The sequence below is a fragment of the Mya arenaria genome, chromosome 4 (genome assembly GCF_026914265.1).
Source record: "Mya arenaria isolate MELC-2E11 chromosome 4, ASM2691426v1".
Lineage (NCBI taxonomy): Eukaryota > Metazoa > Mollusca > Bivalvia > Myida > Myidae > Mya > Mya arenaria.
The window spans coordinates 16,886,299-16,910,747 of NC_069125.1; the positions used below are offsets into that span (position 1 = coordinate 16,886,299).

Genomic DNA, 24,449 nt, shown 5'->3' on the forward strand with positions numbered 1-24,449 from the left:
TTGACGGAGGGATTTCCCATTTCATCGTTTACGTGACTCCATCGTATGTCAAGGGCAAATTAATCACTGAGTCACCTCTACCTGAATTGATGTAGTAAAAACTATCCTTAACAGAAACGTTACGTTTTGTTTTTCTTTTAAGTATTATGCAAAACTAATGTATGCAAGTATATTTCTAACGTAGCGTAAAATACCCATGAAACGACACTTAATTAAGTAATCAAACATTGCATACTTGTAAACATGACCGAACAAATGCACATAGAACGTAGCTCAATAAGAAACGCTCCTTCATTGAGATACTTATTTGCGTAAACACGTCAGCGTAGAAAATCTCGCGATCGGCCAGGAGGAGAGTAAGAATAAAGCGGTTATGACGGTTATATGATAGCTGTTTGGTGAGTTTTTACTCCAAACAATTTGGTATATAACCGCCATAACATACTCAAGTCACAAGGACATATTATATTGTAGAATGAGTTAAGACACGGCTGTATGTCCATATGTCACTGTTTTCTAGAGACCATACATCGTGTTTTTATTGAAAGATCAAGTTTCCTTCGTATATCTTTGATTTAAATTATCAATTATAATACGTTAGGTGATTTACACCATTAACGATGTAAGAATTAAAAAGTTTGTTTACATGTCTCAGTGCATATTGATGTCACAGTTTTCATGTTGAACCATTGATTTCTCAAGCTCTAAAAATACCGAAAGGAATCAATTTTATTTCACCTATGTACATCATTTTCCATTGTGTTCATTTTTGTCTTTACTTCTTTGATGGACACAGAAATGACATACTGATAATATCTGTCATGTGTTCCCGTTCCGGATCGAAAAATCCGACCCGAGGGCCCCTGCGTTGCCAGGTAACAAGTTTGCCGAGTTACCATGCAGCGTGCCCGAGGGTCGGATTTTTCGATCCGGAACAGACACACATAATAGATGTTTTTTCTAGCATACCTTAAATTACATTTTTTGTGAAGAAAATACATAAGAAAGCGCGTTTTTGTACATTTCACCAAAAAGCGCGTGCGATGTTTACTGACGTCATGACGCGTAGTAATATGTATTCACTGCATACGTCAATAAGTTCCTTCGCTATCAAGTCTTTTAAGGCTTATTTTGTTTTGTTTTTAAGATATATTTTGTAAAGTTAATGTTAATGGAACTCATCTATTAAAATCTTATTACTATGGTTACATTAAGTGTTTAATAAAAGAAATTGAAAGTATTACGTCAAAGCGCGTGACTCATCTGGCATGGGGGATGCCATGATGGAGTTTTCCAGCACGGCTGAAATCACCGGAAATGCCTATCCGGTGTGCTAGAAACAATTATTCGCTATTTCCGTGTCATTTCGGTCCTAACCCTATGCTTCTTAACAGAGCTTATAGTGAATGACTACTGAGTTTGTAAGGTTGATATTGTGATATATTTTGCCTTTTTGTTTAACGCGAAAAGGTACGTCAATTCATCAAACATTAACCACATTTACCACATATATATCTATTTAGGATACGAACTACTGATTGTTTAGAGGTTAATGAAAACTATTTAAGAATGTATTGGTTTTTATGTCTTATTTGTATATATTATCACCTCATCTGCCATTCCTTAAATGAACTGCCTTTCGGCAATTGCGGTTATCATCCGATTAACGTAAGATGTTCGGATACGTTCGGATCACAGTCATCGTATAACAATATCCATGAAAATTGTTCATCTTGTTTTTATTTGTAATGTCTCAGCATGTCCCGTAAAATAAAATCAACATTTTAGAAATGATTAATTTATAATATGTTAAATGTATTGTTGTTATAAATGTATTGTTGTTATAAGTGTTTTAATTTACGTTTGAAAGTGATTTCAAGTGATTGATCTTTTCTCACGTTATTGTGACGTCATTTGATAAATTAGTCTATTATTTTCATAATCATCATGATCATCTTCATCATAACAGAAATTTATTTCAATGTACCTGAACCTCATGAGATGATGATTATGTCCTTTTTCAGTCATCATAAGTATGCAAAACAGGAATATCTGCTGGATTTTGATCTGTTTACATTTTCAATGTCACACTGTCAAATTTCACTTCCGTTTTGTTTTCCTGCGATCAAGTTCCATCCATTTAACCGAATTTAGAATATATTGCATTACATTAAAGATATACACATTCGTAAAATTATATGCTCAAACAATGAAAATAATTCTACTTACCAACAAATTCCTATAATTTGATGTAAATGCCTTTAGTTCAGCTCGACCTACATCCTCAAATTTGGGTTAAAATATAGCACATGACAACTACGGGAGATAACACCAAAAGTAATAAACAATACGAAAGAAAGTGGTTAAAAAACACTATTTCTATGAACATTACATTTTAAAGAATAAACTTGACTTAACAATCTAGGGTGACAAAATGTTTAATGGTTGTTTTTACGATAAAAACTTCATTACTTTCTTATTTTTTACGCTTCAACTTTGCGCACGTTTTTCTCGAAATCGAGGCTATCGGTTTCGGGCCAAAAGTCTCATGACGCGTCACAAATGTTTCCGGTAACAGTCGGGTCGTTCCATTTACAAAATATGTAACAAAGGATTACTAAAAGGTTTTCTTAAATGAAATGAAGTATTGTTTTAACAATTGTTGAATGATATAATGAACTACTGGTGTAAATATAAGTAATGAATTGCGGGTTTGATGTCATTATCGAGGATACGAACGCAATTGGGCTGATCAAAATACGCGCATGGAGACCTTCGGACTCAACACACTTTGACCAATTGGGTTCATACCCCGATAAACACATCAACCCCGCAATTCATTCCTTAAGTTATTTCGTGTCAAATCCGGAATATACGTTGATAAACTTAAAGCAAACGGTCGTTTAATTAAAAATATGTGCTGTTTTGTGTATGAAAGTACTCTACTCATTAAACACAGCTTGTATGTGAAAAAATACCCAAATTATGACAAAAAATGTTACGCCCTTTTTTAAAAGACCTTTCACAAGAGTGATGCCTTCCTCTTCGAGTTATCATGACATAATATATTTTCAGGCATGACTGCAATAATATCAATTATACTTAATACCTATGTCAGACACTAGTATAAGTGGAGATAATGTCAGAAAATCAACATCAAAGCAGCACCAGTAAGTCAGAATCAAGATGAAAGCACGTTCAGACTGTTAAATGAAGGAAACCAACACTGGCCAAATTAAAAACAAGGGAGAGAACTATGACTCAGATGTTAATATTCACAGGTTAGGTCGCACCAATAAACTAAGCACAATAACTGGAGCAGTTTTGTCCACAACACACATAGCCATTGGTGTAAACTTTGTATACAAAGGTATATAACTCTAAAACAGATTGTTCGTAGTGCACGAAAACTATGTCAGGCTCTTGTACATTGAATGGCAATACCATGTACAACGTATCGGAACCATCTCTAGTTCGCCCCAGAAACTCCAGTAAAGATAAGAGACAACTTTATGTCCAACATATTCTCCAACACGATATTATAGGGTTAAAGATCCCTGCGTGTATTAATTATTAAACAAACGTTAGAAAAAAAGTAACGTTTCTAATAAGACAAATAAATTGCTTGAATGGAGCCACTATGTATTCGATAAAGTGGCAACATACGGTTAAGGAGTAAAAACAATGCGGTGAAAATGTAAACATAAAACACATGTACCACTGAGTAATCACTTTCTTATTCGTGTCATTTGGCCTTAGGCTTTAAAGAAAACTAAGTTAAAGGGACTGTACACCTCATTAGCACCAAAAAAAGTTTTTTTTCTGTAACGAATCTCAAGACAATTATTAAATAGAATGTGTTCCGCTTTGAAATCATAATTGTAGAAAAAAAATACCAAAATGTAAAAAAAATGTGTCGGAGACCGGGTTCGAACCCGTGTCGCCAAAATTGCAGTCCAGCGTCGTATCCAATGAGCTACGACGGTTTACTCTGTTCGGGTGACATACTTAAGCTATACACATCAATCGCTAATATCACGTGATAACACCGACTAGCCAATCAGGCATAAGGAATGGATTCTACTAGGTAGACATACCAAGTAATCTTTTTAAATGGAAAATACGAAATAACAGCTGAACTTAAATAAATTGTAAACTATGTGGTACTTCAGTTAGTAAGTTTCAATGCATTGCACACATAAGTACCAAATTTATGACAGTTTTCGACAACAAAAAAAATTCTTGCAAATTGATCATCTGGTGCAGTTGCTTTAAACTATTAAACGACTTGGCCGCAACGGCCGATAATGTACCAGGCATGAGTATACTTTATTATGATCATGTGTAAGAACAACACATTTGAACTATTTACTCAGCACACACCTAAAAAGCATTCAGGAGGGAATTAAATCAAAGGGTGCATAACTCAAAATAAATGAAATAATATGCCGTTGCTCACGAAAATGTGTAAGACACTAGCACACGTCAGGGCAATCATGTGAACCAAGTTTGAAATAATTCTCAACCTGTTCTAGAAGATTTATCAACAAACATTTTGACCTGAATGACTAACCGAGGTAAATGTCATCAACAAGAAGGTAACAGACCTTTGTTTAATGCATTTGACACAAAACTCTGTATGAGTGATAGGATAAACCTGTTTTTATTCAAATTTTAACATCAAAAATTTAAAACGAGCGTTTTGTGCATTTGTCATTTCAATCATTTTATTTTATTGTGAAGTACTTTTAGGTAATAATATAATGAAATTTAAATTGTTTTAACAAAATATCAAAACGACTGTTGTCATCTAAAAATGTCCTAGACATATTTAACTGGAGTTTGTTAAAATAGAATGCGCGTAAAACACGGATGCGAAACAGTGGCTCCAGCTCTTTTAGGAGCTGTGTATAAAGAGGAGCCAATGACACTTCCGAGCTAGAGCAAACGAACGGATATCATCGTAAAACGTAAGTATGACTCGTTATTTTATCTAATATCACAATTATGAGGGCTTATTTGAGAAATCGGGGAATGCAGTGCCATATAAATATGTTTAATCTTCACACGTATTTGGATTATTTTGTAAACATATTGCTTATGGAGTTATAAAACCGATTCTTCCATCAAACACATCAATGTTCACAAACGAAAGTAGAACATTTTCACTAATTTTCAGCTGAATTTCACTCAAGAAGCTTACATTTAAGATAAAGCCAGTATTACTTTAACCATTATATATTTTACAACGATTGTGAAATAAGCTAAGATAGCTTATACTAAGTCACTCTCGTTGGCACGATGTTGCGCGAGAGTGTGGTCTTGTGTTGTGGGGGAAACCGGAGAACCCGGAGAAAACCCACTTGTCCGGCTTGGTGAGAAGCGAGTGCGCTAACCACTGCGCTAACCGGACAAGTATTATCGAGTGCTTTTATTGTGTCGGGAATGAAAATGACCGCCTGATTACCGGAATAAGCATGTTTATACTCCTTTTCTGGGTTGAACTGGAGCCAAAGCCAGGGAGCTGGAGCCAAAGCGTGGAGGCTGAGCCAATACGCTTTATGATAATGCATTCAACTGGTCAAATTTGGAATAGTTGCAGTTTTTTATTTATAACTAGTATTTAGATAGTGTTGTGTTTTTTTTAAAATATATAATAATTCATGATTATTTAATGCAATTCATCTGATAATGGGCGTTGCAATCTCAGAAATGTCGACGGAGCTAAACAATTCTTTCACAACATCTGTATAATTATATGGTTACTGTTTCTTGAACAGTCTTCTAACTCCGATCAGATTCCAAAATAAATGAATAGTAGTGGATGAAAGAAAAGTGTGTCATCTTACAAAGATTAGATAGACGAAAAACTGGTAAACTATGTGCTAAATTACATCAACTGACCGCTAGTACATCAATCGGATTGAATACGTGTAAGTGTTAATTTTCTTATTTTTCTGTACATTTGATTTATATTTCCTATATATAAAAATGAGGTACCCTTTTTACCGACATTAAACGCGAGCTTGGCTTAGATTAAGAGAAAACTAGTGTGAATTTTTACAATAATTCATTGTTTCCTGGACCTGCAAGGTGTCTATACAGTATAAGTAAGCACACGATATTAAAGCTGCACTCTCACAGATAAACCATTTTTACAACTTTTTTATTTTTTTGTCATAATATAACACAACACAGGTTTGCTTTATTATTACGATAACATATTAACATTTTTTTATTAATTAATATAGGGTAATTACACCCTTTTGTGGTCGTTATCATCTGCAAAGGCCCGCAAAATGGTTTACAGCCCGACGAGTAGCGCGAGGGTTCTAAACCATTTGAAGGGCCTTTGCAGATGGTAACAACCGCAAAAAGGTGTATTGACCATTATTGCATAAAATTACACACCATGAGTAACTTTTTTGTTGAAAAGCTGTTTAATGTTACGAAAATACAGGAACAGTTAGTTCAAAATAACCTCAATAAAATGTTTTTGTGTGACGTCACGAGTGATGTCACAGAAAAAGTCTTACATTAAGCTCGAATAGGGCTGCAAAAAAAAACTCGACAGTTTCATTTTTGTTTCAACGCCACTTTTTTCAGTGTTCAGTCGATTGGAAAGTGTTTTCTTTTTTAGTAATTTACTGGATTACCTGGATTATTTACACACAATACCTATCGGGTAATCGAATAATTATCGATATATTCCTACTTTAGCATTTACAGTATATGTTTTGGCAACTAATTTAAACCGGGAAAAAATTGTTAAAATGTTCTGGACAAAATGTTCAGCATCTTCAGCATATAACAGAGAAAAATATATTTGAAAACTCTTTGTTCATTGCATACGAAGTAATGGAATCATGTCCATATAAGTCGTTTGTTCTGAATAAAATCAACAGAAATTACTAGAGTTGAGAGGAGTTAAACGTTTTAGACTTAATTTAGTGCTTTTAGAGCAAACAAATAGTCAAATCAACTGCAGAAAGTACTATCCTGGGTGAGTACCTAAATCGAAACACTTTTGGCACTATTTTTGAAATATTTTTAGTTAGACTTCCACCACAACTACAAAAATGTCCATCAGCATACTAGAATTCAAGACCAATTGGTTGATTTAAATGGCATTTTTCAAGATACAACCAATCTGCATGAAAAGTACTATATTAACCTCACAGTCAAGGACTGCCATTTTTGTCCTCGGAGTACCTAAATATGGAACAGTTTTAATTCGTTATATATTTTTTGTATCCTTTTAAAATTCTTGCTACATGTTTTGTTTTAGTAAATTAATAATTTACTTTATTTCCAGCTTGTTTTTTTTTTGTCATTTTTGTCAGTAAAATTTGACGATTTCAGTAAAAAAAAAAAGACTGTACCAATATGCTGTGATTGTGGCAAGCAAGAAGTCATTCCCCCGCATGCCATGTATTGACATTTGAACATGAAAAACTTTGAATGATAGCAGCATTTGAAATACTTACTGGAGTAGCGTGTTCTTTGGAGCTTGTATCTAAGGCAAGCGTCTATATTGATTAAAATCGTGAATAAACCGATCGCGATAGCAAAAACGCTTTTATAAGCGGTGTTCCATATTTAGGTACTGTTCCGATTTAGGTACTCACCCAGTCTAGTAAACACACATCAGCTTGCCAGGAAAAGATATTTCAGAAGGAAATATGTAAGTTATATGTGGTTTATTTCATTTCTTTAATGTTTGTATACAGCTATATACGCTGAAATATGTTTTAGTGCAATATTTGCATCGTTGACCCACTTCCGGTAAGAAACCAGGTCGCTCAGTCTCCATTGTTATGATGCGGGCCCTGATAGAGCTTATGTTAAACAAAAAAGCCGGGAATTAACGGCACGTGAATTTACTTAATAATGCACGTTTTTTTACCGATAACGCCCGGGTAATTGCGTTTTAACACACCACGATAGTGGACCGAAAACACACATTTTATGCAATAATCGTTATTAATAAAGAATTTAGCGTTCGGAATTTGCCGATATTTCTCAAAACAGGCATTATCATACAGCGTATTGGCTCAGCCTCCACGTTTTGGCTCCAGCTCCCTGGCTTTGGCTCCAGCTCAACCCAGAAAAGGAGTATAAACATGCTTATTCCGGTAATCAGGCGGTCATTTTTATTCCTGACAAAATAAAAGCACTCGATAGTACTGGCTTTATCTTAAATGTAAGCTTCTTGAGTGAAATTCAGCTGAAATTGGTGAAAATGTTCTACTTTCGTTTGTGAACATTGATGTGTTTGATGGGAGAATCGGTTTTATAACTCCATAAGCAATATGTTTACAAAATAATCCAAATACGTGTGAAGATTAAACATATTTATATGGCACTGAATTCCCCGATTTCTCAAATAAGCCCTCATAATTGTGATATTAGATAAAATAACGAGTCATACTTACGTTTTACGATGATATCCGTTCTTTTGCTTTAGCTCGGAAGTGTCATTGGCTCCTTTTTATACACAGCTCCTAAAAGAGCTGGAGCCACTGTTTCGCACCCGTATAAAAGGAATTAACATTTCCAATTATAATGTTTTTATTTTGTTTTAGTCCAAACGTCTTACGCTTATTCCCCCATAAAATTCCTGTCAAGTCAACTCATTCGATTATACATACAAAATGTACACCATGCTTTTGGTCAAAAGACCTTTACTGGAAAGTTAAATGTGCAATCTAAGCATTTAGTGCAAAAATGTTTCTTCAATGCCAATTTAAAACTTATTTTACCAAATAGTTTCAATACTTTACAACTCGTATAGGCAGCCATTTTTGATGTATTATGTGTTGGTTTTCAGGACTTCTGACGCAATGACTATAAATAAAGATCAGTCAACATATCCAATGGTCAAGGGTGCGTAATTCATTAATGCATCTACCGTGGCTCAAGCAATCATGTAAGGCTCTACCCAATCAATTGTTTTACAATTATGATATCAAAGAGTAAAACATTTTATTAAGAAATTGTCCTGAGATTCGATAGAAAAAAAAACTTTTTTGGTGCCAATCTGGTGTATAGTCCCTTTAATTTTATTACGTTGTGAAGCGCGTATTTGGGATCGGATCGTAATGAGTTTATGCACTAGCAAAAGTCAGGGCGATCATGTGTACCAAGTTTGAATTAGTCATTTTTAAAATGAAACAAATATTGTAAACAGGATGGTTACAAACAATTGTTTTATGTTTTCGACAGAAATGTTTGAGGGGATGTATGGTTAAACCGGTTTTCCCTCAATATTTAACACCAACAGGCAAAATCGAGCGTTTTAAAAATAATATTGTCATTTAATGGATGTTTTAAATATTTTTTATGAAATAATAAAATTGTATATAAATTGGTTTAAAAACATATTACGTAATGTCAACTGTTATCTGTCACTATCCTAGCAAATTATCATTTATAAATGTTGATACTCATTGACGATGTTAAAATTTAATGCACCAGTCAATTGTAACCACGCCGCTCGCCCCAAGGTCCAGTGGTATACCGGGGATAGCCGGGGGAAAAGGGCGTATTTTTATCTGCCGGTTGAATGCGGTGGTTGTGTCCTCGCGCTAAAATAGCGGGGAAAATGCCTTACCTAGGGTCCCTTGGGTGCGGGGCATTTAGTTGGGATTTTATCAGCAGTTCGTTCCCGTTATTCCCCGGACCTGGGGGAGGGGCGTGGTTACAATTGACTGGTGCATAACCTCCTCATACCATGATCCCTCCGGTGAGGCCTTCGATGAATTTATTGCTTCTGGTGAAAAAAGAAAGAAAAAACATTAAAAAGTAATACATAAATTTATGAAATTTCCGCGAATGATAAAACAACAGTCAGTATCCATTAGAATTGTGACAGTACAATTTAACTGTTCTTACCATCTTATATTTAAATAGTCTACTATAATCAAACAAGATTTTCTTACTAGATTAAATCATATGTACGTTTGGATTTTGCTTCTTGTTATTATTACTAATAAGCAGTAACAAAATACGAACAATGAGACTTGCATCATTCATGAATATTTCGACAACGATTTGGTCTAATGCGCAGTAAACTGTTTGTAAACAAGTTGTTGATTCGAAATGCATGTATTTCGTTATATTGAAAATACAGGGGATTTTATCCTAACCTTTAAAATGACAAAGTTCTTGAAATAGTTTTCGAGAGAATTCAAGCAAAACGTAACTCGTATATAAAACGGGATGTTAACATTTACAATTACAGGATTCATTAAAAAGGTGCGTTAAACTTACCTTTAAAGTAAATATGGCAGGAAAGGATAATACACATAACGCGTTTACAGGAAATGCGACTACAACTGGAGAAAGTAACACAACATACAAATACGCTGCCTTTTTGCCGATTCCTGTAGTTTTGAGTTTAATTTTGTTTCTTATTGGGTTTGTAACACCCGGATGGTCAGGCGCGAAAATAGAAGGAACATTTTATGGCTCTGGATTGTGGTACGATTATGTGTGTCACGCAGGATCAGATTGTGAAACCAAGCCTTTTGCTCATAAAAGTATGGTGTTAGGTGATGAACTAGCAGGTATGGTATTATTCTATGAATATATACTACGACCTTTAAACGAATGTCCATAATGAAATGTGAAAAGAAATACATACACCTATTAAAGCTGCAATCTCACAGATATACCATTTTTACAACTTTTTTATTTTTTGTCTTGGAAAGAGCAAATTTTTGCGTTAATATCTGCAAACCAGTGATAAAAGATTGCTGACAAAAAATCAGATCGTAGATTTTCATATTTCCGTTCGAAAATTGATGTTTTATGGTTTAAACCGTTACTAACGGTTTAAGAAAAATGCATAAAATATTTGAACTTAATTATAAAAATCTGCGATCTAATTGTTTGCCAGCACTCTTATATAACTGGTTCTAATGGATTTACGCAAAAATTGGCTCCTTCCAAGACAAAAAATAAAAAAGATGTCAAAACATCTGTGAGAGTGCAGCTTTAAAACTTAAAAATTTAGTAAGTTTAATGCACTACACATAGTTCAAGCTTCAATTCTTATTATGAATGCAACTGTTGACAGTGACATATTATATTTGTAACTACATCAAAAACTGAATTAATTTACAAATGTTAAAAGCCTATTGGTAATACTGTGCGAGCAACGTTGTATTTTGTATTATTATAATTAGTATTATCATTAAGAAAAATAGTTTTATCATTATTATAAAAATATATATATTTATTATTATTTATATTTATTTATAAATTCAATTTTCTACTTTTCAGAAGCAGTTGAAAAATCCGTTTTGAAATATCGAGTAATGGCATGTTTAGCTTTGGCTTTCCAAATATTTGCAACAATCTTGACATTGTTGGCTCGAGTACCAAAGGCGAACTTTAAACAATACCTGTTTACCTTCACTGGCATCTGTGGCTTATGTTTGTTTCTTTCAGGTAAGAAATCGTCGTACTCTTTAAAAAATGCGTTGTATCATGTATTGTTTATCATGTTTGTCGCTAGGTAAATAGTAAACAATTATGACAAAATTTCAAAAAAGTCATTTGCAATAGTGTGCTCATTGTCCACTGATGGCTGACTGTAAGAGTGTTTTTATCTTTTTAAATTAAGGGTTGTATGATAAATTATATATTAAATGTAGTATGCACAAAAATAATAAATATCAATTAATTTACATTATCGTGGGGGTTTTTTCTTCTTTTTTATGCTACTTAGGGAACTATTATATATTTTACTAATGTAATTTTGAATTGGATATTCAGTGTTCTCCTTACGACAATGATCCCCGTGTAACTAAAAAAACAGCACACAGTGCTAGTCTTTACGACATTTGTTTCATTGTCCTTAAGTCATTGGTTTCGGTGTTACTTACACTCAGTGCAAACAATGCCAGGTTTAATACAATACGTATTGAATAAGAAACAGGTAGAGTGGTAAGATTATTTGATACTGCGCAAAAACGAAGTCGGTAAGGTACACTTTTCTTGATATCAGGTGATTTGTAATAAAACATTGAATACATGTATTTAAAACACTCAAAAATTAAACGAGCATTTATTTCAAAAAATAAAGAAAGGCGCACTTTTTTCATCGAAACACGACGCCGTTTTTCCCGCGAAAAATGACGTTTTAGAGATTTAAAATAAAACAACGTAAAACAAGAGAAAAATATATATATATGTGTGGACGCTTTCACAAGACGCACTTGAGGTTAAAATTTCATAGCGGTAAACGAAGAATTGATGAAAATATCGGTTATTGTAGCTGGAACGCAAAAAAAAATGACAGACGTCTCAAAATTGACGTCATCGGTACATTTTGAAGACTCATAGTTTCATTACTGTTCCGAATATTGAAAAAGTGAAAACAGTCCTTAACTGGGGATATGCTCTTCTATTCGTATATCAATTTTTCAGACATAAACTCGAAAATTCGCTCAGGGTTGCTTTCCACCTTAAGCACATTGAATTACGCTCGTGAGTATTATCCTGACCAATCGGTAGTATATATCTAGCTATCATTGATTCACATATATCCCCTCTTCCATATTGAATTAATAAATGTTGTTGTTTTAATTTCAGCTTTGTTCAGTTTGGTCACATCAGGGATGCATGTACACCAGATTATCAAGGCTTATAAGGTCTACAAGAAATATATATACCTCTTTGAAGAAATGCCTTTTATATTTCCGTATTCCTTGTTTTTGTTCGGCATCGGAGGAATAATTTCCGCGTTGACAATGTGTTTCATAATGGGAACATTTTGCTCCAAGCGCATGCCAATTAATGGGCCCACTGGAAGCACCATACTGATGTCTTAGTGTGTTGTTCAAATGTCTTAAACAGGAAATTCAGTTCTCAACAGATTTGTTAAACTTGTGAATTAATCAACGACGTTTCGTTTGACCATGCCAATGACTATGCAGTACAATCCACTTTCTTGCATACCGGATGTGTGTTTCCGGTCATGTGACCGGTGCTGGAAACAATCTTCTTGCATACCGGACGTGTATTTGAATCTAAATGAACCGTTTTTAAAGGGTCATTCGAGGTTATAGTACTGCCACAGATTTATTGAATATACAATATGTAGGACGGTTAAATTTGTTTATCCGATATTATTTTAAAATAGAAAAAAGGTTTAATCCAACGTTTATGGAAAATGAAGAGACTTTACATTTATCATTGTTAATCATTGTTGAATTATGTCTGTCTGTTTGTCTGTGGACGATGAACAGTGTCATTCATATCGAGTCTACTGTTTCACATCTTTATTTCCGAACGATATATCTTTACAATGGAATACTTTATTCTTGAAAATTAATAACCTTCTACTAATGATATATGTTACAAATGAAACTAGAGGGACACATGCAAACTATAGGTGTTGACTTAAAATACTAAACGTTACGAACCCTGTTCAGTTAATTATTGAATATAATTTATCTTTTTATTTACTTATTTACCCATAATATTCTGTTTATAATTTCAATTAATAAAAAAGTATGCATGTTTGTGTTTGTCGCCATTGTGTACAATATTCGGCCCCAACCATCTATGACCTACTTGACCAACTCGCCTGACTAGTTCTGCACTACTTTAATGACCTTTCAAAAATATGTAAACAAAACAAGTGAGCTAAACATTACCACTACCTTTAAATATGATGTTGCTGACCCCTGTCCTGGTATGTATTATAGATGCTTCTTTCACTTTTTGCATCGTTTATCAAGAGACACTATTGACACATTTAAAAGTACTAGACACTAGATTAATCCAAAATCGGCATAAACATTATTACCTCAAAACAAGGCATGTATTGTCAATACCAACTAGTATGAGGTCAATAGTACATCACTTTACATAATTAAAATAATATTTTGTCGATGTCTCAGCTGAGTTAACTCGTTTAAAAATAGCGCATTTATAATTGTTTCCAAGCTTGTAATGTATATTTAGCATGTGAAAGTCCCGTGATACCGACACTATTATTTTCCTAAAATGTGATTTAATATATACGTTTATAAACATAAATATATGTACCCCACCATTGTATTTTTGATAAGAAGGTTATACAAGACGTGGTATAACGCCTATAAAATACAATGAAACAAACAGGGACAAGCCCAGTAGTCGAACATTCAAAAGTAAACCCTGTTTAGGGGCACAAGGCAAGAGCCCAAACGACAATGGACTATAGACACAAACATATTAACATCACTTCCATTAAAACAAACACCAAAAACTAACCATACCTTCATCGAACTTGCCTTACCGTAAAATGATTGGATCTTTCTTCTTATTTTGCTCAATAGAGTGAATTCTTCTGACGATGTTTCGCCGGAGTATCCTCCTTGACTTCAATACACAAGAACGTAACACAAATTTAAACGCGCAAGCCATTCCATATTTTGACATTTGACAGATAGCGGTAAATTTAAACCAAATTAAAACCGAAATATAAAAAAGAATAATTAAATAAGCAGGTATATAACAAATAGAATTTTTCTTTCTTTTTGGAATTGCCAGTTCATGACAACCCGTTTATTTTATTTATTGTATAAAACAAACATTTCATACAATATATATAAGTATATATATCGACGTGAAACAATATCATTTAACAATTGAGGTGAATATTAAACATTTTGAAAATGCCTTAACATTATATTGTAATTTTATTAACACAATTGTTTAAAAAACGTTTAGAAATGCTTTTATTCTTCAAGTGAGTTTGAAGAACTTTCAAATTATTATATAAATGGTACATAATATTTATCGGTTTGGATCTTCTTTCACAAATAAAGTAGGTCTTATAGATGCAATAGACAATCTGACTTAAAACAATGTTTACAATATTATACTCTTTTTGGTCGATTTTGTAACCTACTATATATCTTAAATTCTTAATTTCTTTCTGTATTCTGCATCTTTTAAAGATATCATGTATAGCATTCCAGAAAGTTGTCAAAAATGGACATTTAATAAAGAAGTGTTCGTAGTCTTCTACTTCATTACAATAAATACATAAAGGGCAATACTTCAATTTCCAAGTAAATAAATTTAAATTCGTTGCTACAAGGTTATGCAATAACTTTATTTTAAATTGTTTGACTTTATTTATCCACAATGGACTTATGAACAATATAGTACCAAGAGTTCCAGCAAATATGCTCTTGCAACCGTCGATCCCAATAACCATGAATGTAAGGCTTTTCATAAAATTGCTTTATATAGATTTAATATATTTGCTTATTCGTCATATCTTTAAAAGGTTTATTCTGGATACTTATTAGTAATTTTGGATTGACGTTTGTTTTTGTAGATATATCCGATGTAAGAGTTTCTTTCCAAGTGTTAGAAATTGCTTGTTTTAAAATATTTACTTCTGCAATCCAATTTTATTTATTTTTTAGCTTATCAAGAATACAATTAGCGTCTACGTTGCCCGAATTCGAAAGAATGTCGTTTATGTATAGTATGTTGGAATCAATCCAGTTCTTAAATAGAAGACTTTTTTTTTTTTATGAGTTTATTACCCCATATTATTTCTTTTCTAATATTAAAGTATCTTTTGGGTGTTTTCGTTTGATAAACTGGAAGTTGCTTAAACTGAATCCATATTAATAACAAATGCTTATAGAACAAAATGATTTTGTTTGTTTTAATAGGTAAAGACTTAATGGAGTCTAAATTCATAGGAAATATAAGACAATTCTTTCAAAATTGGTCTAATACTACTGATGGTATAATTTTCCAGTTTGCATCAACTATATTAGTCAGATTAATCACCCATTTTAATGTCATTGTTTTAGAACTATGAATTATATTCAAAATCCGGCATCTCTAAACCACTTTCAAGTCTGTTTCCCATAACTGTTTTACGCTTGATTTTATCTTTTTTCCACTCCAAAGAAATTCAAAAACCATGGTGTGTGTATAGTCTTTATAATTGAATCAGGCGTTACTATATTTTGAGGAAGATATACAAGTTTTGGAAAAAGTAAAGATTTTAAAACAGTTATTTTGCCAACGACAGTTAGATTTTTTTTACTCCAATTATTTATCAAGTGTTTACGTTTATCTATTTTTTCATTCCAGCTTAAATTTATACATTTAATCATTTCCAAAATATACTCCAATGATTTAACGTATCTTGACGTAAACTTTATGTTATTCATAATATTACTTATATTATTTTTTGATTTGCCAATCCAAAGGCCTTGGGTTTTTTCTCTATTTAGTTTCAGTCCAGAATAATTTCCAAACTGATCGATTATATCAAGAATAATTGGTATTTCATTGTGATTTTTTAAAAAGACAGTTGTGTCATCAGCGAGTTGAGTAACTTTAAGATGTTTCCCTTGAACGTTTATACCTTCATAATTTTCATATTTTCTTAACTGTGTTGATAAGACTTCAGCTACTATAATAAAACGCAACGCAGAAATAGGACAATCTTGCCGTACACCACGTTGTAGTCTAAATAAGTTTGTGATCCATCCATTGTTTGCAATTTTCGATGTTATGTTACAATACAGAGTTTTCACCCAATTAAGAAAGGAGGGTCTAAATCCATATTTATTCAAAATTTCGAACAGGAAAGGCCACCCGACTGTATCAAAAGCTTTTTTAAAATCTAAAAATAGAATAGCACCGTCTAAATCAGTTAAATCCGTATAATCAATTATATCATCTATTTGCCTAATGTTAAAACATATATTTCTATTTTTTATGTATCCTTGTTGGTCTTGACTTATGATGCTTGGTAAAACGGATTGAAGTCGTTTTGCTAATACCTTTGCTGCTAACTTATAATCAATATTTAAGAGAGAAATAGGTCGCCAGTTTTCAAGATTTTCTGGGTCTCCTTTTTTATATAATAGCGAAAATACACTTTGTTTTAGAGTAAAAGATAATTTACCTTTTTCATAACTCTCATTTTAAGCTGAAATAATTAGGTCTCCAATTAAATGCCAAAACGTTTGATAAAACTCTACCGTAAGACCATCGAGTCCAGGTCTTTTGTTAAGTTTCATATCATTAAGTGCTCTTGTAGCTTCTTCATTCGAAATTTCTCCCTCACAATTATCGGCTAATTTAGAATCCAATGTTAAATCTAAATAAATTCGATATCATTTAAATACTGGTTATAATGTTCGTCGTTTTTAAAGTTTGATGTGTATAAATTCTTATAAAATTCGACTTCTGCATTTAGTATATCTTGAGTTACAAGTATTCTGGTCCCATCAATCGTGAATAAATGACTTTTTTACTTTGACGTGATTTTTCAAGTTTAAAAAATATTTTGAATATTCCTTTTTCAATAAAATCTACCTTTTACTGTATTTGTGCGCCTATAGCTTTATTTTTATATTTTCTTTTATTTCTCCTTCAATTAGAATAATACATGCGGAAATTTCAACGTCCGGGTGATTGTTATTCGATTTATTTAATATTTTAAGTTCTTTTTCTAATTCATTAAGACGATTATGGCGAGTTCGCGATTGTTGTTTCGAAAATTCAACTGTTCGATTTCTAATTTCTATTTTACAAATTTCCCATTTTATCTGAGGTTTAATATCTTGTTGAATGATTGCATCTAAAGAAATGCCGATAATAGTTTTGTACTCAATATTTTCAAGGAGAGAATTATTGAATTTGCAATACCCAGGAGCTCGTTTATTAGATTTTTTTGATTTTGTATTTTGATTTTCATTGAAAGAGCCATATGAACCGTTGCTTTTTAGGATGGCAGGTCTTATATCTGTGGCATATATTTGGGGTACAAAGTTATGCTCAATTAGCCAGAAATCTATTCTACCTTTCTCTATATCATTTTTACGCCTCCAAGTAAATTGTTGTTTCTCTGGATTAAGTTATCTCCAAATATCACACAATTTATGCTTTTTGATTAGATTCGATAAGTTTTTAACAGTATTGATCTCCGACTTTTGTGAATTGCTTATTCGATCGCTAATTGTTAATGTGTCATTATAATCACCCCCAATAATCTTAATACCTGAACTATTTTCATATATGATATTTGATAATTTGGTTTAAAAGTCATTTCTTTCTTTTTTACCATTTGGGGCATATAAGTTCACTAATGTGTATGTATTATCAAATATGTCTAAATTGAGTAAAGTATATCTGCCTTGTATATCGCTTACGTAGTTCAAAATATTTATTTGAAGTTCATTCTTTATCAATATTGAACAACCCTTACTATTCGATTCACCATAACTATTTATAAGAGTCAACCCAATGAATTCATTTTTAATTATTTTGTTAATATTATCATTAAAATGTGTTTCTTGTAGAAAGGCTATATCTGCTTTTTGGTTCTTTAACCATTGACTTAAACGGGTGCGTTTACTACTATCCCTTAAACCTTGAACGTTAGGAGACATAATATGAATAATTCTTTGTAGAATGCGCGTAAATTGAATGATAATTTCCAACTTAGAATGTTCTTATTTTGTTATAGTCCAAACTTCTTAAGCTCTTATTTCCCCCAAAAGGTTCCTGTAAAGTCAACACATTTGGTTATAGATACATAATGAACAACATGCTTTTAATCAAAACCTTGACTTGAAAGTTAAATGTGCAATCTAAGCATTTAGTGTAAAAAGTATTCTTAAATGCAAATTCAACACTTGTTTTACCAAATAGTTTCAATACTATACAACTCGTATAGGCAGCCATTTTGGTTGTATTATGTGTTGGTTCTCCGGATTTCTGACGTAATGACTATAAATAAAGATCAGTAAACATATCAAATGTTCGATGGTGCGTAACTCATGTATGCCTTTGCCATGGCTCATGCATTTATGTAAGGCTCTACCCAATCTCATTAAAATTAAATCATCTCGTTTCGTTCACTTTATGTAATTACGTTGTGAATCGCGTATTGGGGATCTGAATGTAATGAGGCTATGCATAAACACAAGTCAGGGCGATGATGTGTATCAAGTTTGAATTTAATCATTTTTAAAACTGTTAAGGTGGTTCTCTACACATTTTAAAATGCAACAGACCGAATCCACCAGTATTTAGCACCAAAAGGCAAAAGCGAGCGTTTTAAAAATGTTTTTGTCATTTGATTGATGTTTTAATAAGTTTTATAAAATCATAAAATTGTATATATATTGGTTTAAAAAAAGTATTGCGTTATGCCAAATGTTAATTGTGATTATCCTAGAAATATACTATTATTATTAATTTCGATACTGATTGACAATGTTAAAAATAAACCCTCCATACAATGACCACTCCCTTTAATTAATAAAGAATGAGGCCGTCGATGAATTTATTCCATCTGGTGAAAGAAAAACTTTAAAGGTAATGCATAATAAGTTCATGAAAATTCCGGGGATGATGACTGCGACAGTCAATATTCGTTACAATTGTGACAGTACAATCAAACTGGTTTTTCACCGTCTTATATTTAAATAGTCTACTTTTATCAAACAAGTTTTTTTTACTAGATTAAATCATAGGTACGTTTGGATTTTGCTTCTTGTTATAGAACTTGTTGTGATATTCAGCAGTAACAAAATACGAACAATGAGACTGCCATAGTGTTCGCTTCAGTCATGGATATTTAAACGATATGGTTAAATGCGCAATAAACTGTATGTAAACAAGTTGTTGATTTGGAATGCATGTGTTTTTGTAATATTAAAAATACAGGGTATTTTATCCTAAACTTTAAAATCACATTTTGTTTTAAATAGTTTTCGAGAGAATTCGAGCAAAACGTAACTTATATTTAAAATGGGATGTTATGCTGCACAATAACATTTACAATTGATCACTTAACGAGGATTCAATAAAACAGTTTGAAGTGCATTGAACATACCTTTAACAGAAATATGGCAGGAGAGGACAATAGATATAACAGGTTTACAAGAAATGCGAATACAGCTGAAGAAAGTAACACAACATACAAATACGCTGCCTTTTTGCCGATTCCTGTAGTTTTGAGTTTAATTTTGTTTCTTATTGGATTTGTAACACCCGGATGGTCAGGCATGAAAATAGACGGAACATTTTATGGATCTGGATTGTGGTATGATTATGTGTGTCATGTAGGATCAGATTGTGAAACTAAAGAGTTTGCTCATATGGTGGTAGGTGGTGAGCTAGCAGGTAGAGTATTCTTCTTTGAAAATACTTTACTGTGACCTTTAAACGAATGTCCGTAAGGAAATATGAGAATCATTTTATTTTAAGAATTGCATACACCTTTTCAAAGTTAAATCTTCAGTAAATTTATTTAGCAAGTTGAATGTCACTACACTCAGGTCAAGCTGCAATGCTTATTTTGAATGCAAATGTTGACAGTGACATTTAATATTCGTACTACGTCAAAAACTTATTATACAAATGTTAAATGCCAGTTAAAATTAATTATCAGTCAACTTTTTTACCGTTACTATATGACCAACGTTTATTTTTGTTATGATTATTATAATTATCATTATCATAATGAAAAAAAACAGAAATTTAATTTCTAATATTGTTTTATAATTTCCAGAAAAGGCTGCTGAAAAATCCGTTTTGAAATATCGAGTGATGGCATGTTTCGCCTTGGTCTTACAAATAAATGCAACAATCTTAACATTGTTGGCTCGAGTACCAAAGACAAACTTTAAACAATACCTGTTTACATTCATTAGCATCTGTGACTTCTGTTTGTTCCTTTCAGGTAAGAAATCATCGTCTTTTATAGAATAATGCATTGTATCAAATAAACATATTACCAACAAAAAGAATTACTGTATATCATGTATTTCGCTAGGTAAATAGTAAACAATTTTGACAAATGTTAAAAAAGGAGTTTGTAATAATGTGTTCCTGTCCAAATTTTCAATGTTGGCTGAATGTAAAAAAAGATCGCATTACTAAACTAAGGTTTGTAAGGTAATAATATTTTCAATGTATTATGCACAAAAATAAAAACTGTTTTAATTCACATAACTGTTTTTATACTGCTTGGGGAACTTCGATGTAATTTACTACTATATTTTTCAATTGGATATTCTGTTTTCTTCTAACGACAATGGTTTCGGTGTAACTTAAATAAAACACTCAGTTCGCCTCCGTACGACATTTGTTTCGTAGGCCTTAAGTAATTGGTTTCGGTGTTACTTACAAGCAACACACAGTGTTAGTCCTTAAGTCATTGGTTTCCGTGTTACTTACATGCAACACACAGTGTTAGACCTCACATCATTGGTTTCTGTGTTACTTACATGCAACACACAGTGTTAGACCTCAAATCATTGGTTTCCGTGTTACTTGTTTCCGTGTTACTTATAAGCAACACACAGTATTAGACCTCAAGTCATTGGTTTCCGTGTTGCTTATAAGCAACACACAGTGTTAGACCTTAAGTCATTGGTTTCCGTATTACTTACAAGCAATGCACAGTTTTAGTCCTTAATTCATTGATTTCGTAGTCCTTTTGTCTTTTGTTTCGTAGTCATCAAGTTATTGGTCTCGTAGTCCTTAAGTCATTGGTGTCGGTGTTACTAAAATGACACACACAGTACATACAATGTCAGGTTTAAATGGTATAAGGTTAAGCACATTAAATTGCACTCGTGATCGCTATCCTGAACAATCGGTAATATAGTTCTAGATAAGATCAAATCACATATATCCTCTCTTGCATATTGAATTAATAAAATGTTTTTGTTTAAATTTCAGCTGTTTTCAGTTTGGTCACATCAGGGATGCATGCACACCAAATTATCAAGGCTTATAACGTCTACAAGAAATATAAACACCTCTTTGTTGGAGAAAGTTCTTTTACATTTCCGTATTGCTTGTTTTTATTTGGCATCGGAGGAATAATTTCCGCATTGACAATGTTATTCATAATGAGAGCATTTTGCTCCAAGCGCATGACAGTGAATAGACCCATTGAAAGCACCATACAGATGTCTACGCGTGCTGTTCAAATGTCTTAAAACAGGGAATTCAATTCTCAACAGATTTGGTGAACATGTGAATTATTCAACTACTTTTCATTTGACTGTACCTATGATCATGCAGTATAATCCACTGTATTTGAATCTAAATGATCCGTTTTTCAAAGGGTCTTTCGACCTTATAGTTCTGCCAAATTTATTGAATATACCATATGTAGTACGGTTAAATTTGCCTATGTGATATTATTTTCACATAGAAAAAGGCTTTATCCCGAGTTTATGGAAAATGAAGAGATGTTACATTTATCATTGTTTATATGTTGAATTATGTCTGTCTCTTTGTCAGTGGACGATGAACACCATTTCACAACTTTTTTTCCGAACGATATATCTTTAGAATGGAAAACATTATTTTGGAAAATTGATAGCCTTCTACTTATGAAATATGTTACAAATGAAACTAGAGGGACACATGCAAACTATAGGTGTTGGCCTAAAATACTAAACGTTACGAACCCTGTTCAGTTTGTTATTGAATGTAAATTCATCTATTCATTTACTTATTTACCCAGAATATTCTGTTTATAATTCCAATTAATAAAAAAGTATGCATGTTTGTATTTGTCGGTATTGTGTACACGATTCGGCCCCGAGGATCTGTGAACTTCATGACCAACTCGCCTGACTAGTTCTGCACTACTTTAATGACTTTCAAAAATACGTAAACAAAACAAGAAACCTAAACATTATCATTACCTAAAGTATGATGTTTCACCCCCACCCACCCACCCACGTACAGGTATACATTATAGATGCTTCTTTCACTTTTTGCATTATTTTACAAAGACACACTTTTGACACATTAAAAGGGACGACACACCAGATTGTTTCAAAATCAGCAAAAAACAGTATTTCCTCAAAACAATAGTAAAAATGTCAATACAGACCAGTATTTGACCGATCACTTTACATGATTAAAATAATATTTTTTCGCCGTCACGGGTGAGTTGACCCGTTTAAAAACGTGCATTTATAATGGTTTCCAAGTTTGTAGTTTGTATATTTAGCATTTGAAAGTCCTGTGCTACCGACACAATTTTTAAATTAACTGGGATTTACGTGATCACAGAACAGACCAAGTAGATGTTCGAATGGAGCAAATACGCAAAAACTTAGATACAAACAAAGATACGTATGACGTAAGCGATGTGATATATCAGTAATTAAGATTCAATTCGTAAAACACAACGACATGAATTTTATTTTAGTTTTTGACAATCTTCCTTTTGCTTGCAATTGTATTGTCTGATGTCTAATCATTTTTAAATGAGTGTTTAAATAATTGATCTCACCGATTATTAAAGCTGCACTCTCACAGATTTACCATTTTTTCAACTGTTTTATTTTTTGTCTTAGAAAGGGCAAATTTTTGCGTAAATATCTGCAACCCAATGATGTAAGCTTGTTGACAAAAAATCAGATCGTAGATTTTCATATTTCCATACGAAAATTAATGTTTTATAGCTTTAACCGTTATTAAACTAACGGTTTAAGAAAAATGCACAAGACATCAATTTTTGAACTTAAATATAAAATTCTGCCATCTAATTTTTGTCAGCAGTCTTATATAACTGTTTTCCATGGATTGTCACAAAAATTGGCTCGTTCCAAGACAAAAAAATAAAAAAGTTTTCAAAACGTTTAAACTGTGAGAGTGCAGCTTTAAGCAATCGCAAATGCTATTTAATTACAAATCTCGAAAAAAAATCATCATAAAAGTGAATGCATACGATATGGAGATTTATCGCAACTTGTTTTACAGTGGAAGGGTAATCCACTCTTGATATGGGAACCGAATCTTCAGTTCAATCATACTGGCATCCTATTATTCCTAATGATACAGTCGAATCAATGATGTATAACGTCAATCACATTCCCTTTGAGATGAACGCAAAACCAAAGATTAAATAAGATTTAAGCATATCAAGATATCTCATCGTGAATACAGATTTAATTTTAAACTATGAAACGACACGAAAACTAATATGTTAAGTCCTGAAATGTGATAAATTATATACGTATACATATTTATTTTTATTTTATGAGTAGACGCGTGGGGTTAACCCTTAAGCTGCTGATGGCGATTTTAAAGGCTTTGCAAACAGCTTGGAACCAGACCAGACGCCGAGTAACTCGGCGCCTGGTCAGGTTCCAAGCTGTTTGCCACTCAGTCAATATATCCCCAAAGTTTTAAGTAAATTGAAAGAAATTTAGAATAAACCAGACGACATTTTTGAGCAGACGACAATTTACCCAGCATGCAAAGGGTTAATATAGGCACAAGGCAAGGGCCCAAGCGACAATGATCTTTAGACACAATCATATCAACATCGCTTTAATAAATACAAACACCTTTGATAAACCAAACCCTCATGAAAAATGCTTTACTGTTATATGATAGGATAAACACATTGGAACGGTTAGTGAAAA

At 32.6% G+C, this 24,449-nt stretch overlaps 2 protein-coding genes across 2 annotated transcripts; both read left to right on the forward strand.

Annotated features, from left to right (window-relative positions):
- The first annotated feature begins 10,227 nt into the window (after positions 1-10,227).
- On the forward strand, positions 10,228-13,532 carry LOC128231833 (uncharacterized). Its single transcript, XM_052945052.1, has 3 exons — positions 10,228-10,568; positions 11,287-11,454; positions 12,601-13,532. The coding sequence occupies exons 1-3, from the start codon at positions 10,286-10,288 to the stop codon at positions 12,837-12,839; spliced, it is 690 nt and encodes a 229-aa protein (XP_052801012.1). The 5' UTR covers positions 10,228-10,285; the 3' UTR covers positions 12,840-13,532.
- A 6,286-nt stretch (positions 13,533-19,818) lies between these two features.
- On the forward strand, positions 19,819-22,575 carry LOC128232793 (uncharacterized). Its single transcript, XM_052946527.1, has 3 exons — positions 19,819-20,172; positions 20,561-20,731; positions 21,736-22,575. Exons 1-3 carry the CDS (start codon positions 19,896-19,898, stop codon positions 21,996-21,998), a joined length of 711 nt encoding a protein of 236 aa, XP_052802487.1. The 5' UTR covers positions 19,819-19,895; the 3' UTR covers positions 21,999-22,575.
- Positions 22,576-24,449: the final 1,874 nt, after the last annotated feature.